General features: G+C 45.3%; 8 protein-coding genes across 8 annotated transcripts; 5 read left to right on the top strand and 3 right to left on the bottom strand.

Annotated features, from left to right (window-relative positions):
• Nucleotides 1-437: 437 nt before the first annotated feature.
• Nucleotides 438-2,049, top strand: FOMMEDRAFT_168139 (uncharacterized protein; the record flags this gene model as incomplete). The annotated part of the gene is made up of 7 exons (XM_007266717.1): nucleotides 438-477; nucleotides 526-533; nucleotides 600-778; nucleotides 843-1,011; nucleotides 1,236-1,429; nucleotides 1,480-1,665; nucleotides 1,717-2,049. Exons 1-7 carry the CDS (start codon nucleotides 464-466, stop codon nucleotides 2,047-2,049), a joined length of 1,083 nt encoding a protein of 360 aa, XP_007266779.1. The 5' UTR covers nucleotides 438-463.
• A 178-nt stretch (nucleotides 2,050-2,227) lies between these two features.
• FOMMEDRAFT_156435 (uncharacterized protein) lies at nucleotides 2,228-3,143 on the top strand (the record flags this gene model as incomplete). Its single annotated transcript, XM_007266716.1, has 2 exons — nucleotides 2,228-2,513; nucleotides 2,587-3,143. 2 exons carry the CDS (start codon nucleotides 2,228-2,230, stop codon nucleotides 3,141-3,143), a joined length of 843 nt encoding a protein of 280 aa, XP_007266778.1.
• A 2,740-nt stretch (nucleotides 3,144-5,883) lies between these two features.
• On the top strand, nucleotides 5,884-6,571 carry FOMMEDRAFT_156434 (uncharacterized protein; the record flags this gene model as incomplete). Its single annotated transcript, XM_007266715.1, has 3 exons — nucleotides 5,884-6,049; nucleotides 6,106-6,293; nucleotides 6,350-6,571. The coding sequence occupies 3 exons, from the start codon at nucleotides 5,884-5,886 to the stop codon at nucleotides 6,569-6,571; spliced, it is 576 nt and encodes a 191-aa protein (XP_007266777.1).
• Nucleotides 6,572-6,913: 342 nt separating this feature from the next.
• On the bottom strand, nucleotides 6,914-8,261 carry FOMMEDRAFT_156433 (NAD-binding protein; the record flags this gene model as incomplete). Its single annotated transcript, XM_007266714.1, has 7 exons — nucleotides 6,914-7,200; nucleotides 7,262-7,274; nucleotides 7,403-7,580; nucleotides 7,619-7,750; nucleotides 7,817-7,839; nucleotides 7,902-8,025; nucleotides 8,074-8,261. 7 exons carry the CDS (start codon nucleotides 8,259-8,261, stop codon nucleotides 6,914-6,916), a joined length of 945 nt encoding a protein of 314 aa, XP_007266776.1.
• Nucleotides 8,262-9,198: 937 nt separating this feature from the next.
• Nucleotides 9,199-9,407, top strand: FOMMEDRAFT_156432 (uncharacterized protein; the record flags this gene model as incomplete). The annotated part of the gene is made up of 2 exons (XM_007266713.1): nucleotides 9,199-9,234; nucleotides 9,294-9,407. The coding sequence occupies 2 exons, from the start codon at nucleotides 9,199-9,201 to the stop codon at nucleotides 9,405-9,407; spliced, it is 150 nt and encodes a 49-aa protein (XP_007266775.1).
• Nucleotides 9,408-9,774: 367 nt separating this feature from the next.
• On the top strand, nucleotides 9,775-10,842 carry FOMMEDRAFT_146771 (uncharacterized protein). The gene is made up of 4 exons (XM_007266712.1): nucleotides 9,775-10,023; nucleotides 10,074-10,280; nucleotides 10,337-10,524; nucleotides 10,579-10,842. The coding sequence occupies exons 2-4, from the start codon at nucleotides 10,115-10,117 to the stop codon at nucleotides 10,747-10,749; spliced, it is 525 nt and encodes a 174-aa protein (XP_007266774.1). The 5' UTR covers nucleotides 9,775-10,023; nucleotides 10,074-10,114; the 3' UTR covers nucleotides 10,750-10,842.
• A 330-nt stretch (nucleotides 10,843-11,172) lies between these two features.
• On the bottom strand, nucleotides 11,173-12,551 carry FOMMEDRAFT_84409 (NAD-binding protein; the record flags this gene model as incomplete). Its single annotated transcript, XM_007266711.1, has 5 exons — nucleotides 11,173-11,439; nucleotides 11,497-11,596; nucleotides 11,654-11,839; nucleotides 11,891-12,022; nucleotides 12,094-12,551. The coding sequence occupies 5 exons, from the start codon at nucleotides 12,549-12,551 to the stop codon at nucleotides 11,173-11,175; spliced, it is 1,143 nt and encodes a 380-aa protein (XP_007266773.1).
• Nucleotides 12,552-13,436: 885 nt separating this feature from the next.
• Nucleotides 13,437-16,504, bottom strand: FOMMEDRAFT_123239 (Metallo-hydrolase/oxidoreductase; the record flags this gene model as incomplete). Its single annotated transcript, XM_007266710.1, has 9 exons — nucleotides 13,437-13,874; nucleotides 13,936-14,183; nucleotides 14,275-14,416; nucleotides 14,472-14,726; nucleotides 14,791-15,087; nucleotides 15,249-15,438; nucleotides 15,489-16,067; nucleotides 16,121-16,258; nucleotides 16,308-16,504. The coding sequence occupies 9 exons, from the start codon at nucleotides 16,502-16,504 to the stop codon at nucleotides 13,440-13,442; spliced, it is 2,481 nt and encodes an 826-aa protein (XP_007266772.1).
• Nucleotides 16,505-16,893: the final 389 nt, after the last annotated feature.

The following is a 16,893-nucleotide window of genomic DNA, read 5'->3' as shown; positions in this document are numbered from 1 at the left end:
GGATTGCAGGATGAACTTCACATCATGCATGACCAATGCGGTATGCAGCGTCACATTAGGAAGAGCCGGGTGCCAGATTGCACAGACGAGAGGCGGGGAGGCGCTTATATTCGAAGTGACCCTCTACCGAGGCGGTGTGATTGAATTGCGTACGGTATTAATTGAAGGCTTGCTGTCCTTGACAGCCCAATTGACGATCACAGCCCCATATATTAGCGGGACGAAGGATGACCACTGAGACAATCGATGGTGGTCAAAGGCGCTGGGTAAGGCGGAGGCGAAGAGATGATAAGCACCATTTGAACAGGATCAAATAATAATTGAAGTGTTGTTGTTTCCATACGTTACTTGAGGCAATTCTCACGTGACCGCCCTATTTTTCCAATTGGCAATTCGCAAAAGGTTGCAAACTAGTGTTGACCCCATCGTCTCCAAGTCCTGCATCGATTACAAGAGTCTGCTGATGGTGTCATTTCAGTAAGTATCCTTCTATATTGAGAATGTTCCGTGTCCTGACTGAAGAAGGTGTGACGGTTTGTGAATCCTTCAACTTTCCACCGCCTGGGTCTGTGCAACTCAACCCGGACAACTTTTCGTAGCCTGCCAAGACGTCGTGAAGAAGCCAAAACTTGACGCGCACTCTTACAGATGCTATTCATCTTTCACTTGCGTAGACTGCAGCAAAACATTTCATACTTCCGCCGAATGGAAAGGTCATACATCCTGCATCTCTGAAGCAGAAAAATACCAGAAAGGATTATACAAGGGAAAAAAGAATGTAGGTGTTCCTGCAAAATTTTACTATTGGCTCATTCATTAATATAGGTATATATGTTACCTAGAAGCAACAAAATGGATCAATTGGCCCACGTGGAGACAAAGTGCAAACACCGGGACACGAATTAACAAATGGACCTGTTCTCTCGGAATCTCCGTCTGAGCCGAAAGAGGAGACTCAACATAAACCTTCGGGAGATGTGACAGACAGGGTAGTGGCTGTTGGTAGTGAAGGTGAGTTTGTCGACGGAACCCGTACTTTCTTCCCCGTCTTTATCTCGCTCCATTTGGTATGACCGGGCATGTCTCAAGGAGCCCCGTCTAGCGCTCAATATCAATGCCTTCGATTTGCCTTAGTATTCAGTTTTATGATACGCAGCCACAATCTCAAGGCACACATTAATCCTTCTAGGCTTGTGAATCTTGAACATTGATGGACTAATCATTTACATTTTTAGACGACTCCACGGTTCCCATACTAAAAGCTGATGTAATGAACTCTACACCGACTAAGAAATTAAAAAAGGATAAAAAGAGAAAGCGCAGGGAAGCGGAAGTCGTCGATGTGCACTTAAATGATGCGCCCACGAACGGAGAATCCAAGAAGAAAAAGAGGACAGATGTCCTAGAAAGGGAAGAAAAGATGAAGGCGGTACGTTCATGGCTCATACGTTTCCTATGTATACTGAAGTCCTTTACTAGCATGGAACCGCTGAAAGGAAAGAGCCGACCACCCCGCTAGACTCGGAACCAATACAGACAACGAAACGGAAGAAAAACAATGATAAGAATAGGTCGAAGGACGATAACGATAAATGTGTTAGCGCTCCGCCACTGACGGAGCCGCAACAATCTCCTTTCCTGATGAAGCAAGGCGATGGGACAGTGGTACGCCATCGTCATTTCATTTCATTTGGCGCTAATAATGATTGCCAGCAGTCTGGGAAGAAGCGAAAGCGAAAGCATCGGGAATCTGACGAAACAGAGAAGATTTCCTCAGAGCCTACAGAGACCATGAGGAACAACGCGAGTGATGACATACCGGTCAAGAAGAAGAAGAAAAAGGAAAAATCAAAGAAAGACCAGGAAAGTAATCCAGCGACGGACCCTGTCAAGGATGGTCTCAATTCTGAGTTGGAAATGGTCGGTAAAAGGCAGCCTGACGATAAAGGCAATGAAGAACTGGGCGCTAGGAGTACCAAGAAAGAGAAGAAAAAGAAAGAGAAAACGAAGAAAATTAAGTCTTTGGAGGAGACGACGGCCAGTTCCTGATTGTTGCTTTTATCTGAATGTATTTCTACCTTTTCCTTGATATGACTGAGTTCTTGGTCCACGTTCATTGTTGGCCGTGTTCAAAACGGGACTTAAATCCAAATCGTCAGCCGTTTGACCCACCTCCCGCCATCTCGCTATATCACTATCATTACAACTGTCACCTACTATTGCAAAGATGAAAAGCAAGGAAACTAAGACGCGCACTCCTGCACTTTATCGAAGTTTTTCCAACCCCTTCGGTGCATTACGCCATAACGTTAGCCAACAAACGAGCTCGCCGCAGTGGCAGACTGTCCCGCTTGGCTTACCTGTTGTAGACACATGTACTTGCCACCATTGGTCTGGTCTTCCAAGGTCGCACTGTCGCTCTCCCTCGCTCCACAGTGCTACTGCAACAGCTTCTGGAAGTCAAACGCCTCCATCGCTTGTTTCGGCCAGTTCAGGCTCGACAGGAGTATCATGTTCGTATCTACTTTCCACGTTAGTATTCTGGCGGAGCGAAGATTGCTCAAACTTAATGTGTATTTCCTCCAGCCCACTATTCAGGGTTTAACTCTGCGATCTATGCTACTCGTAACCCTCCTCCAAGCCAGCCTCAATCCGAGATTCACTCACTGCTTGATGCATCCTATACTACTCTAGTCTGGGACGTCCGTGTTTTACCGAAAGAATTCAAGATCTCTCGTCAGGAGACCCCTCTCGTCGGTCCAAATGCGCTTTCTTTCCCTCTAACGCAAGCAGCTACTGGTCATGTCCGCATTATCAGCCAAGATTTCCCATGGATCATTGAAATTGGACCTAAGCAACGCGGAATAACTGCTGGAGAGGTACTTCTCGCGTTATATGAGTTGCTCAACGGACGTCTTGATGACTTCATATGGAATGTTTCCGATGATCACACTCGGTCACGAATAGTACGCGCTTGGAAATCACGTTCAGACTCTGGTCCAGTCATCAAGAGGGTTGACTTCCTCGGCAAACGCTTTATATTCAAGGGGCTTTATCGCGACGAAAAGTACGTGCAACAGAATCAACGTCCAGATGAGGCGTCCATCCCGGAGATCTTTCTTGTCGCCTTCGCAAAAGCCTGAGGTTATGCAGTAGTAGACCTGTCTTGCCTTATCTCTATTCCCAGATCATCATCAAGTTAGTCTAGTCATATCTATTATTTTACCGATGGAATCCTCCTGTCAAGATGTACAATATCTGTCAATCGTCATACAGTCGAATGAACAAGATGATTGCCTATGCACTCCGATTTGAGCACAATATGAAATAATAGCAAGTGACTGGTAGTGCAATCTATTCGTTTCCATCGATCAATTTGTTTCATCGTGCAACGTTTATCGTGGAAGGTAGTTTCCAGTCTTTCAACGACCAGCCCTGCTGTGGAGACTTGAGCACGATTCAAAGTCAAATGTATTGAAATACAGAACGATGAGAAATCTATTGCGTAATACTAATAATGGCCCTTTTTCCACTACAAAACACATGGAATTCTCCCACTACGAACTACTTTGTTGAGGCAGCATAGATGAGGATCTTAACGGACCAGTCGATCCCTCCGTGTCGTACTTGGCTTGTCTGCCAACAAGACCACCCCGATATTCACGTCATCGAGTCAGTCTGCCCGCTCTCTGAAAACCCGATACGAGCAAGTCGAAGTGCAGCGCTATCTTAATAGGATTTGCATCTGCGGCCCATTCGACATGCCCGAGTTAAGTCGACAGGGAGCGGGGAAAACTTCCTCACGACATACAGGCATTGGTCGTTCCTTTAAACGGGGACGTTCCTTTGAACACCCCCCTCTAATTCATGCATAACTCAACCAATAAACTCAAAAAAATAGAGAAATGTAGATACATACATGTACTATATATATATGAATTCTGAAGGAAATTGATTCAGTAGAAAAGTGTATAGAAATTCAATACTGCTGAAATTGAATGAATTCCAAATATGAGACTACTGACAAATTTTTTACTACTACTTATGCTACAGTGTTCAACATAAAAATTATATTATTGTATTCCTCTACTTCAGAGCTACAATATGTATGTTTTATCATATTGAATGGACCAGTCCTTAAATTAATATTGTGTAATTTGTTAAAAATGCTCAAAAAGCGTGACAAGAGAGTAAAATGATCGGCATCGATCTACATTGATCTGCACTGATCTACACTGACCTACAGTCCTAATGACACATTGGTTGAGGGTATTAGTCTGTAACATTTGCTAAATAAATAATTTTTTCTCTCTTTTTGTTCCTCATCTCTTAACAGTCCTATTCTATGGTCAGCACAGCTTGTTCTGGCCTCCCTTCTTAATGCTAGGCTCTAGAATGCTCTATACAAGAAGGAGAAAGGAAAAACAATAGAGAACTCATGAATATTTGATGATGGAATGCCAAAGATTATGACCTCAGATGAGACCAGGGAAAAGCTCAGGCAGAAGAAGGAATACAGGGAAAGGGAAGAGAAGGAGGTCCAGGCAAGAAAGGAGGAGGCTAAAAGGAAGAAGGAAGTTAATAATATGATTGAAAGTGAATGGAAATGAATCAAGACTCACTATGACAAAGAGCTTGCCAAATGGCAGGCTAAATGCTCTACTTAGAGGGAGGAAGGGCTCCCAAGGGCTTATTAGAGCCATAGACCTTCTAGACCAACAAAAAACAAGTCCAGGACAACATAATATGAGAGAGGGGCCTTGACAAAGAAGAAGTAGTGTCTGGATGTGGTGAATACAACCTAGACCTGTGAAGACACAACAAATAATGTAGGAATTTTGCCTGAAGGTACAGATATGACTATAGAACAATTGCCTGTATAAATGAGAGCAAGAGGAGTGAGCCGAGAGTGAATGTAGGAGTGCAAGTTGAGAAGATAGGGGTGGACAGGTTGAATGCGTGCCAGTGTGATGGAGTGTCACAGGGGTGTTCAAAGGAACGACTTTCGTGACAAAATCTCACTTTTTTCTTATCTTCATATTAATTTTTTTACAACACTTAATAGCTTGGAAAAATTCAGGCATATAGTATTATACATATAATCATTAGATACATAAATTTTTAAGTAAATTTTTGATGTGGAAAGAAATGCAGGGGAAAACAAAATTGGTGTTTAAAGGAACGTCCAATGCCTGTACTTAAAGTCTAGGGGAGGAGGACCGGAGGCATGACGCGGCGCTGATCGGCAAGGTTGAATAAATAGAAATAAATGATTAGGTCATCAGTCTAATTATTGATGTTACTAATCCAACAACGTCAAACAATTCAGTTTCATCGTGAGTCATTCCTTCCAAAATATCATGGCATATGCACTGTTCACGATAAAGTTGATGACAGTGCGGAAGTTCAGTAGGAGAATAATTACATGCATCTCTAAGACTTCTTGCCTGTTCTTATTGGATTCTATTCAGCTTGAAGATCAACTCGAATTGCACCTTCCGAGGAGCCTATTGGTCGGGCATCATTATTCTGCTGTTTATGCAAACTCATCGGCTCCACTTACACTCCGATATGTCTTTCATAGTTCGCATCCGTGCAATGTTTGAAGATATGCATGCATACGTCAGATCAAATGCCTGATTACTTCCAAGCAGTATGCTTCCCGCCTAGAGACTACCTCCGCGACATCACGATTCGCTTTGCAAGGATTCTGGTGCTTCTCTATGAATAAATCTTAAGCACATCATAAGAGATGCTGCGACCGTTGAAACCGGTATATAAAGTCTAAGAGAGTACGGTTACTTCATTCATACTCCTAGAGTTCCTCGCTCAGTCCTCAAAGACCAACTTCTAAGCATTTATATTCGCCACTCTTTTGCTACAATGATCCCTCGTTGCTTCGCTCTCGTTGCAGTCGCTCTCTCTTCCATCCATTTTGCAGAGGCTTTGCCTGTCTCTTCCCGTGAATCGCAGTCGCTTGCAGACTTGCCTACTTCAGGTGACGTTGGGCTACCCACGTCGCTCCCAATTCCTACGGTGCCAATTCCAAGTCAGTCCCTACTTACTCACTGTCTAGTTTATGCAAACGTTCAATAACTTCTGCAGCGGATGTGCCTATAACGAGTTTGCTGCCCCTTCCGACACTTACAGACTCAACCCTGCCTGTTTCCCAGACTTCGGTTCCCATTTCAGACCCGCTCGACGGAATACCAGGCTCAGTAAGATCCATTTCTAGCGCGGATCTTCCTCTGAACCAGGATCCAGAGGGTAAACTTGGAGACTTGTCGGACTCTGTCAGTTAATTCAACACAGTTCCTGTATGAAATATTCTGACTGTAGCTTTCATTAGACCGAAGGAAGCAGTCTTTTAGGTGGTGTTGGTGGTGGTGTTCTAGGTGATGATGTTCCAGGTAGCCTGCTGGGAGGCGGTCTTGTAAGTGGTGTTGGTAGTGGTGTTCTAGGTGGTGTTGGTGGCGGTGTTCTAGGTCGTGATGTTCTAGGTGGCCTGCTGGGAGGCTCGGATCCAGAGAATCTTGGTAAGCTTCAAGGTCATGGCAAGGGTTGGATGTAGGAAGTATCGTTCATCCTGGTGGTCATAGCAGAGGTGACATAAGCCTTTAAGCCATTAGGCTTTGCAATGTGCATACCGTTTATCTTGGAACAGTTTAGTATATAGTTCGACATAGTCCCAAATTAGTGGTTTAAATACGCCAAAAGTGTGCGTCTGCACGGTAAATCAGAAAAATAAGTCTGATTAGTAGCGAAAAGAGACAGCATACGGTAGTTATATGTTGAAGGAAAGCATGGAAATTCTTATATGGGGAATTGATATGTGAAGAGGCTGTGAGAGTTGTAGGTTCGCATTAAAGCATCAACCAATGTGATACCCAACTGCTCGTCACATGTATCTGCCCTAATCCGCCACCTTCGTAACCAGCTTTCCAGTGTTTACGCCCGCGAAAAGTCCACCCCAAACACGCGGGATCTCTTCAAGACGACCTTGTATGTCGACTACCATCTCGGCTCCATGCAAGATGAGTTTTCCCAAGCAGAGGACCGCACCAGGCGCCTGTTCTACCTCACCCATAAGGTCAAGGTAGTCATTAACTGTGAAACCTTCCAATATCAATCTGTTCAGGAGTATCTGCGCATAGTTATTCATGACTACTGGTTCGTTGACCTTCGACATGACTTGTGATACTACTTAGCGCTTTTTTAGCAAGGGAGGAAGAAGGAGGTGCTTAGGAGCCATTGCTCCGACTAGGCAAATTCTTCTGTGCGGTTTCATGCGCGTGAGCATCTCATCCAAGATAGATCCACCGACATTATCAAATTACCTGCGCATCGAGTCAGTTTAGATCAGGTCAACCGGAAACATGCAATGGAAGTCTTACAAGCCGACTTTATATGGTATCGCTTTGGTCAGGTCCTGAGCGAATGTTGTACTCTTATAGTTAACCGCTTCGTCCGCTCCGATACTCTTCAACCAGGTGCACTTCTCATCTGTGCCAGCGATTCCGATAACGCGTGCCAATCCGAGGACTTTCTTAGCATACTGAATGGCTACATTTCCGATGACGCTGTAAGCTTGGTCAGTTGGATAACTGAAGAAATTTACCCTGTTGCACCACTCAAGGCGAGAGTATCACTCTCCTCGGGTTTCAACACTCCCATCAACGCAAAATATGCTGTTCTTCCAGAGATTCCAAGTGCACCAAGATATGCGCTGATGTTTACGCCAGGTATCTCCCTAGAAATATATGTCAATTATAGCTCGCATACATTCCACTCAAAAGATACATTTGAGTTAGCTTACTTTCTGGGTCTCGCTTTGTCCTTCTTCACGACGGCGTATTCTGACCAATGGGATTGGAATACCTCGACAATCTCATGTCGCCCACCTTGTAATGTCCACGCCCTTTTCCACCTCCGATCTGCGCAACTCGACCGAGTGCTGCATAAGTTGGGAATGGCGTACCAAGCAGAAGAGCAGACATATCGTCTTGCTCGTTCTTGTTCGACTTGCTCAACAGAAGGCCCACCGGGATCATTCGACTAGTACAACGCCCTCACAAGTAGCGAGTCCTCTGGGATTGGATCGGGAATCGGGAATTCTTTGTTCCTGCGGGAGAAGGCCAGAGATCCAACGCATATTCTGCTGAGACATAGTCCTGCAGGACGACTGCTCGTGTTGAACTAGGTACGGGTATGTTAGGAGCAGCTGCAGCTGTTTCTTGTTTCTTGTTTAAGGAGCAGACCATTGTAGTATTTGACTTTCAACAGGCGTGCTACACACTCATCTTTCATGTTCGACTAGTTAAATGATCAATTTAAACATATTTATGCAAATCAGCTTGGTATCGCGACCAGAACATACGAGTGTAAGGTGTGGACTAACTTTCGTACTGCTTTGAGAACGTGATAGGGGAATATGTTATTCGCTGTTAATGACGTCTGAATATAGTCCTATACTCCTAGGGGCACGTTACGGGATATTAGTAGGAGTAGCCCGGCCATCAGTCTAGACCAGGCGCTGCAGTAGTTTGATTGTCCTCATTTGTGGTCAGAAAGAAGATCGGATCACGCTAGCCGATACAGCGCGTCTCGGCGTCGGCGATATGGATTCTGGTCCAGTCATCAAGACGGCTGACTTCCTAAATGCTTTATATTTAAGGGTCTTTATCGCAACGAAAAGTATGTGCAGCAAAATCAACGCCCGGATGAGGCCTCCATCCCGGAGATCTTCTTTGTCGCCTTCGCAAAAGCCTGAGGTTATGCAGTAGTGGATTACTCTTGCCTTATCTCTATTCCTAGATCATCATCAAGTTAGTCTGTCACATCTATTATTTTACCGATGGAATCCTCCCGTCAAGATGTATGATATTTGTCAATCGTCATGCTGTCAAATGAACAAGATGATTGCCTGTGCACTCCAAGTTGAGCACAATATGAAATGAAATAGATAGCAGGTGTCTTGTAGTGCTGTCCATTGGTTTCCATCGATCAACTTGTCTCATCGTGGAAGATAGGTTCCAATGTTTTCACGACTGGCCCTGCTTGTATGGAGGCCTGAGCACGACTCAAAGTCAAATGTATTGAAATACAGAACGATAAGAAATCTATTGCGTAATAGTGGCCCTTTTCCACTACAAAACGCCCGGAAGTCTCCCACTATAAATTTGCCTTTGTTGAGGCAGCATGGATGAGGATCATAACGGACCAGTCGATCCCTCCGTGTCGTACTTGGCTTGTCTACCAACAAGACCACCCCGATATTCACGTCATCGAGTCAGTCTGCCCGCTCTCTGAAAACCCGATACGAGCAAGTCGAAGTGCAGCGCAATCTTAATAGGATTTGCATCTGCGGCCCATTCGACATGCCCGCAAAGAGTCGACAGGGAGCATAGAAAACTTTCTTGCGACGGTGGAGGTTCGGGAAAGGAGACATACATACGACGCGGCACTGATCGGCAAGGTTGAGTAGATGATTAGATCCTCAATCTGATGTCAGATGTTACTAATCTTACTTCAACACCACCTCAATGAGTTTCATCACAAGTCATTCCAAAATATCTTGGCATTTATGCACCGATTGCAGCAAAGTTAATGTCAATGCGGAGGTATAGTAGGTGAATAATTACATGCATCTCTAAGACACTTCTTGCTTGTTCTTATCAAAATCTATTCAACTTGAAGATCAACTCGAATGCACCTTCTGAGCATTCTCAAGCTCCAGCACGATTGAGCCTATTGATTGGGCATCATTATACTGCTGTTTATGCAAACTCATCGGATCCACTTACACTCTGATATACTTCGCGTCCGTGCAATGTTTGAAGATATGCATGAACACGTCAGATCAATTTCCTGGTTACTTCCAAGCAATATGCTTCCCGCCTAAAGACCACCTTCATGACACCGCGATTCGCTTTACAGGGTTTCTGGTACTTCTCTATGATTAAATCTTAAGCACATCATAAGAAATGCTACGACCGTTGAAATCGGTATATAAAGTCTAAGAGAGTACGTCTATTTCATTCATACTCTTGGTGTTCCTCACTCAGTCCTCAAAGACCAACTTCATAGCATTTACTTTCACCACTCTTTTGCTACAATGATCCCTCGTTGCTTCGCTCTCGCTGCAGTCGCTCTCTCTTCCATCCATTTTGCAGAGGCATTGCCTGTCTCTTCTCGTGAATCGCAGTCGCTTGCAGAATTGCCTACTTCAGTTGACGTTGGGCTACCCACGTCGCTCCCAATTCCTACGGTGCCAATTCCAAGTCAGTCCCTACTTTCTCACTGTCTGGTTTATGCAGACATCTAATAGCTTCTGCAGCGGATGCACCTATAACAAGTTTGCTGCCCCTTCCGACACTTACAGATACAGCCGTGCCTGTTTCGCAGCCTTCAGTTCCCATTTCAGACCCACTCGACGGCACACTAGGCTCAGTAAAATCCATTTCTGGCGCGGATCTTCCTCTGAACCAGGATCCAGAGGATAATCCTGGAGACTCACCGGGCATTGTTAGTCAATTCAATACAGCTCCTGTCTAATATTCTGACCATATGTTTCATTAGACTGACTTAGTAGGCGGTCTTCTACAGCAAATTACAGACCTCCTGTCTAGTCTACTGGCAGGCTCGGGTTCAGATAAGCCTGTTGACATTCATAGTCATACCGAGGATGGTGTAGATCTAGGAGGGCTTGGAGGTCTTGGTGGTCATAACGGAGGTAACTTGAACCTTTAAGTCATTAGGCTTTTCAATGCGAATACCGCTTGTCTTTCTTGGAACAGTTCGTGCATAGTTCGAAATAATCTCAATCTAGTAATTTATTTGCGCCAAAAGTATGTGTCTGCACTGAACGCCAGGAAATTAAATCAGAAGCAAGGCAGAAAGGGACGGCATAAGATAGTTATATACTGAAGGAAAGCTGAGAGTCTTATGGGTAAGTGAAATGTAAAGAGGCCGTGAGAATTGCAAGTCCGCACTGAAGCACTGAAGCACTGATCAATGTTAGGTAGGTAGATAAGTAGGTATAGTCCCAGTCATGTTGAAAGGAACACCGGGTTTATGGTCTACAAAACAGGTGCCTAACTAGAATTAAGGACTACTATAAACTACCTAGTTAGTTCCTGCCAGCTCCAGCCCATGCTTTATACTCACCTGCCTCTAATCTGCCACCTTCGTAACCAGCTTTCCCGTATTCACGCCAGCAAAAAGTCCACCCCAGACACGCGGAATTTCTTCAATACGACCTTGTATGTCGACTAAAGTCTCGGCTCCATGCAAGATAAGTTTCCCCGAACGAAGGGCGCCGCCTAGTGCCTGCTCTGCCTCGCCCATGCGGTCAAGGTAGTCATTAGCTGTGAAACCTTCCAATACCAACCTATTTAGGAGTATCTCCGCATAATTATTCATGACTGCTGGCTCGTTGACCTTCGACATAACTTGTGATACTACTTAGTGCATTTAGAATACGGGAGAAAGAAGGACGTGCTTACGAGCCATGGCCCCGACAAGACAGACTCTTCCGTGTGGTTTCATGCGCGTGAGCATCTCATCCAAGATGGAACCTCCGACGTTATCGAAGTATCTTCACAACTGGTTCGTTTACACCAGGTCAACTCGAAACAGGCAATCGGAGTCTTACAAGTCAACTTTATCCGGTGTTGCTTTCACAAGGTCCTGGGCGAACGTTGCACTCTTATAGTTAATCGCTTCGTCCGCTCCGATACTCTTCAACCAGGTGCACTTCTCATCGGTACCAGCGATTCCGACAACGCGTGCCAATCCGAGGACTTTCTTAGCATACTGAATGGCTACATTTCCGACGGCGCTATAAGCTTGGTCAGTTGATTAACTGACTAGTCTCCCTGAAAGTATTTACCCTGCGGCGCCGCTCACAACGAGCGTGTCACTTTTCTTGGGCTTCAACACTCCCATCAACGCAAAATATGCTGTTCCACCAGAGATTCCAAGTGCACCAAGATACGAGCTGATGTTTACGCCAGGTATTTCCCTAGAAATACGTGTTTGTGTTAATTATAGCTCGCATACATTCCACTCAAAGATACATTCGAGTTGGCTTACTTTCTGGGTCTCGCTTTGTCCTTCTTCACGATGACGTATTCCGACCAATGGGATCGGAAAACCTCGACAATGTCGCCCACCTTGTGAGGCCCGCGTCCCTCTCCGCCTCCGACCCGTACAACACGGGCGAGTGCCGCATAGGTTGGGAAGGGCGTACCAAGCGGAAGAGTAGACACATCTTCTCGGTCGTTTTTGTTCGACTTACTCAACAAGAGGCCCATGCCAGGATCGTTAGACAGATACAAGGTCCTCACGAGGAGCGAGTCCTCCGGAATTGGATTAGGAATCGGGAATTCTTTGACATCGAAGGTTCCCGCAGGAGAAGGCCAGAGGTCCAACGCATGCTCTGCCGAAACATAGTTCTGCAGGACGACAGCTCGCGTCGAGGAAGGGACGGGTATGTTGGGAGGAGCTGCAGCTGCAGCTGTTACTTGTTTCTTGTTTGCGGAGCAGAACATTATACTGAGTGTTTGACTTTCAAGACTCGTGCTACACTCTCATCTTTTATGCTCGACTAGCATAATGATTAATTTAAACCTATTTATGCGAATGAGCTTGGTATCACGATCAGAGAACATGAGCGCTGGGGCGTGAACTGACTTCCATACTGCTTTTGGAACGAAAATACGGGAAAACGTTATTTGCTCTTCATGGCATCTGATTGTAGGTAGGTTCCATGTTTCCAGGGGCGCCTTATTGAAATTTAGCATGAATAGCCGGGCCATCAGTATAGATCAGGCACTGCGGTACATTGATCGTGCTCATTGCAGGCATAAAGAAGACGCGATCACGCTCGTACCGCGCGTCGCGGCGTCGGCGACATGGGAATAATTAAATAATCGAGAATGCACGAACGTTTCACCTTTGTGGATTGATTGTGGGGAAAACCTAACAGTGGAACAAAGGAAAGTTCAAACTCATCATTTGCTTCTTCGCTTATATTTGATTTGGCGTACTTTTATTTCGAATTGACTCGTTGATGAGCCTTTCTTACATTTGTTCCGGACGAATAGAAGTAATAAATTGCGGAATCAGAAGTACATCGTAGTTTTGTAGTCAGAGTATTATGCTTAGTGCAATGCTCTGGATGACATTGCATGCATAAGTGTCAACCTAATACAGTAGAAAATGTCTCATTGCATCATATCATAATGCATAAATGGCATAATGCATAGATTTTTGGCCTGACCAAAACTCAGATTTTTAGCCAAAATGTATTGTCATAATGCATAAATTGTATAATGCATTGGGTTTAGCCCTCTCCCGACGTTATGCAATAAGACATCTTCTACTGTAAGATGTAGGATAGAAGGTGTAGATAGTCTTCTTTCTAATACAGATTGGCGTTAGGCATGCACTTGTAATTCAGAGTCATCGTCTTCAGTCCCTTCACCCTCTGACCCACTCCCTTCATCAGCTTCCGGCTCGGTTTGTGAGTGCGGCGGTACATCAGCAGTTTCCTGTGATTGTGGCTCCATTACGTCCTTCTCACCCTCGGCAGTTGCACCATTGTCCTCTTGCATTTCTTTCCCACCAACAGCATCTTTGTGTGAAACATCCACGTCTTCCGCTTGTCCTTCGGTAGCCGGAAGGTCGGATCTTTCCTCTTCAATGATGCCAAGACTCGCACTTTTCTCTTTGACAAGCTCGGGCTCCCCGATTACTTGTACAAGCGGTGCTTCAGAGGTGTAGAGTTCGGATAGGGAGCTGACAGTCGTTAGTGCCATGTCTAAGACCGACTCGACGCGCTTTCGAAGTTGCTCGCTTGAGCTCTCAACAGTCTATAACAGCATTGAAGGATATCAGCTCAGCATTAATCCATGTAGTTCACGGAAGGCATACCATCGTAGCAAGGTCCACAAAGGCTTCTGCATCGTCCATACCGATCAACAGTCCCGGAGAATCTGCATTGTCCGTCGACCCATCTTCACCGGCGACAGGTGGTGCTTCAGGCATGTGCAGCTCAACTTCACCGAAATGCGCTTCGAGGAACATCGCGAGTCGCTGTATTCGTACAATCATTGAATTTTCATTTTCAGGGTCGTCTGCGTGTGGATGTGGTTTGTCGTGATTATGCGGATGTGTAGTCACTGTTTTATTTTATTTTATTTTCGCAGAATTGAAAATAAGGGTGTATGTATTAGATCAATAATATGTGAAGACTAGATGAGATAAACGTACATTTTACAGAAGCGGGGCTTGTATCAATCCCAATTATTAAAGCTAAACAAGAATCAGCAATCATATCATTGCTTGCGCTTGACTCCCATTCCAACGTAAGCTCGTGTTCCTGAGTATGCTTGACATCGACTGCGCCCATGACCTATCCAATCAATAAGTCAACAAGTAAAAATCCATGCAAGAAAGTATGAACTTACTCTCATGGTTGGTACACCATCGCTATCAAGACCCTCCTCCACGCCCCCGTACATCCCTTCTAAATGCCATCGTACCAGCTCCCAACCTACGTTCAATACGACTTTTTGCCGCTGAGTCACGATACAAGTCGAGAGACCAGCGAAATCCCGCAAGTCGCGTGGATCGAGAAGAGTATATGAATAATCCTTAGAAACAAGAAGACCCGAAAGTACACTATTTGGTTTGGGCGGGTTGGAAGCGAGGGTCCCGATGGCCTACGATAAAAAACGCTGCTAAGAACTCTCGATTGTGCATAGATTTACAAAACCGTTAACGTACCTTTGCGACTCGTTCACCTCTAAAAGTTAGCTTCAACGTCTCCAAATTGCGCGGGGTGTGAATTTTGATCTCCTCTTCACGGTCTTTATATCGTTGCTGCAACGAGACCCGTAATCGATTCATCGCTGCGGCATCTCCATGAACCAACACAATATGCTGAGCCTTGACTTGTTCGATGAATTCGATATTCTGAGGACCATCGACGTGGGCGCTGAACGAGATGTAGTCGACAGATAATCGGCGTGGAATAGAGTCTCCCTTGACGCTAGGAATTTCTTGAGGTTCGTTGACAATATCCTAGGCAACGGAATGAGCGTTTGTTTACGGAAGCGTAGAGAACAGTTGCAGGAATTGCGTAAATCTTAGGATAGTTCACTCCGGATTGGGGAAAGAACTTGTATTGACAAAGATGTACATCGAGAATGATAGCCTATACGAAAAGACAGATCCCCACTCACCCTTGCCAGTGTTCCTTCCACAGAGTAACCAGTGATAATCAGACCATTCCGCGGATCGGGTGCCCAGAGTTCTAGCAGTTCACGACTAGGTCCAGGTTGAAGCATACCAGGGGTGCAGAGTATAACACAAGGCGGCCCTTCAGCAATCCGTTTTTCCCAACCGCGGACCTGGGGTATATTAGAAACATGCCTAAGGAGATATTAGGCTTGCGCATTTTCAAGGACATACGGAACACGTACTTGAAAACGAAAGGGTTATCACGCTTGGCGAATCTTGAACGAATATTTGAGTTCATGGTGTGAATGTAGGTCTGGTAAACTGCCATGCATTTCCTTGCCAAATTAGATGCGTAGTAAATTGGCACGTTATGCAAATCCGGGTGTTTCTTCCAGTAATCTTCAAGAATAAGGAGAAGCTCCTGTGCGCGTCCAAGTGCAAAAACAGGCAAGAGAGCATGTCCACCTCTCCGAATGATCGAATGGACAAGATTCGTGAAACGGTGCTCTTTCGTGTCTCGCTCTTCATGACCTTGAACTCCATATGTACTTTCGACAATTAGTACATCGGGTCTTACTGGCGGAATTTCTGCTTTGACTAAATGCCGGTCCTCTTCCCGCGAATAATCGCCAGTGTAGAGAATTCTCAGACCAGCGATATCGATTAGGAACATGCAGGCGCCTAAGACGTGCCCAGCATGGTACGGAGTAAAAGAAAGACCAGGACTGACGGTGATTAACTGATGAGCAGAGACGGTCATGATAGACGCCAGAGACATAGAGAGTTCTACTGAAGTGAAGAGCCCGTCAGTTGACGTTGAACTACAGTGGCGAATGTTAGTCACGACGAAGTAGACAGCGAGATTGTGAAATACCTTATTCGCATAAAGTCCTGCATTAAGAACCGGTATACACCCTTTGTTGGATGCGTCATGTACACCTTTCCCTTTCCGTCTCTAAAGTTAGTTTTTTCCATAATGTACGTGAGCGATGCTGCATGGTCAATATGAAAACTACACGAGTCTTAGCATTAATACCTCTATAGCTTATAAACCAACTTACTGGGTCACGAGGATTGCATCAACAGTACTCCAGTCAAGGTCATCAATGAAGGGCAGCGCTGACATGCCATTATGCGCAGGGTGTGTGCCAGCATCACAAACGACTGTCTTTCCACGATATTGAATGACACAACACGAGCGCCCGACTTCCTGGCCAGCCCCCAGCATCGTCACGCTCAGCGTTGGATAGTCCGACATAGCGAAGAGTACTCGAGTAAAAGAAGTGAACGCGGTCAAGGGAAAAGAGCATTAATTCTCAATAACGAGAGAGCCGCGCTCACGTGCACGTCCAATTGTGTTACCTAATAGCTACTCGAACCGAACCTTAACTTGAAATGGGAGATTTCTAAATTCGGTGTTGCGTGGCTTCAGTTAAGAATAAGAGCATTCCCCAGCCAGAGGACGCTTAGGTTCCCCCTTGTCCATGTCGTGGTCAGCGTCCCTGATCATGGACTGACCGGCCACGATACCAGGGCCACGTTTTCCTTTTGTATATAGAGCAACCTGCTAGCTGGTCTAGCCACCTTTCACACTTACTTCCAACTAACCCTCCAGTCTTTCACTATGTCAACACAGAGTCCAAGAAA

The sequence above is a fragment of the Fomitiporia mediterranea genome (genome assembly GCF_000271605.1).
Source record: "Fomitiporia mediterranea MF3/22 unplaced genomic scaffold FOMMEscaffold_6, whole genome shotgun sequence".
Classification (NCBI taxonomy): domain Eukaryota; kingdom Fungi; phylum Basidiomycota; class Agaricomycetes; order Hymenochaetales; family Hymenochaetaceae; genus Fomitiporia; species Fomitiporia mediterranea.
This window is presented reverse-complemented; position numbering and strand designations above follow the sequence as displayed.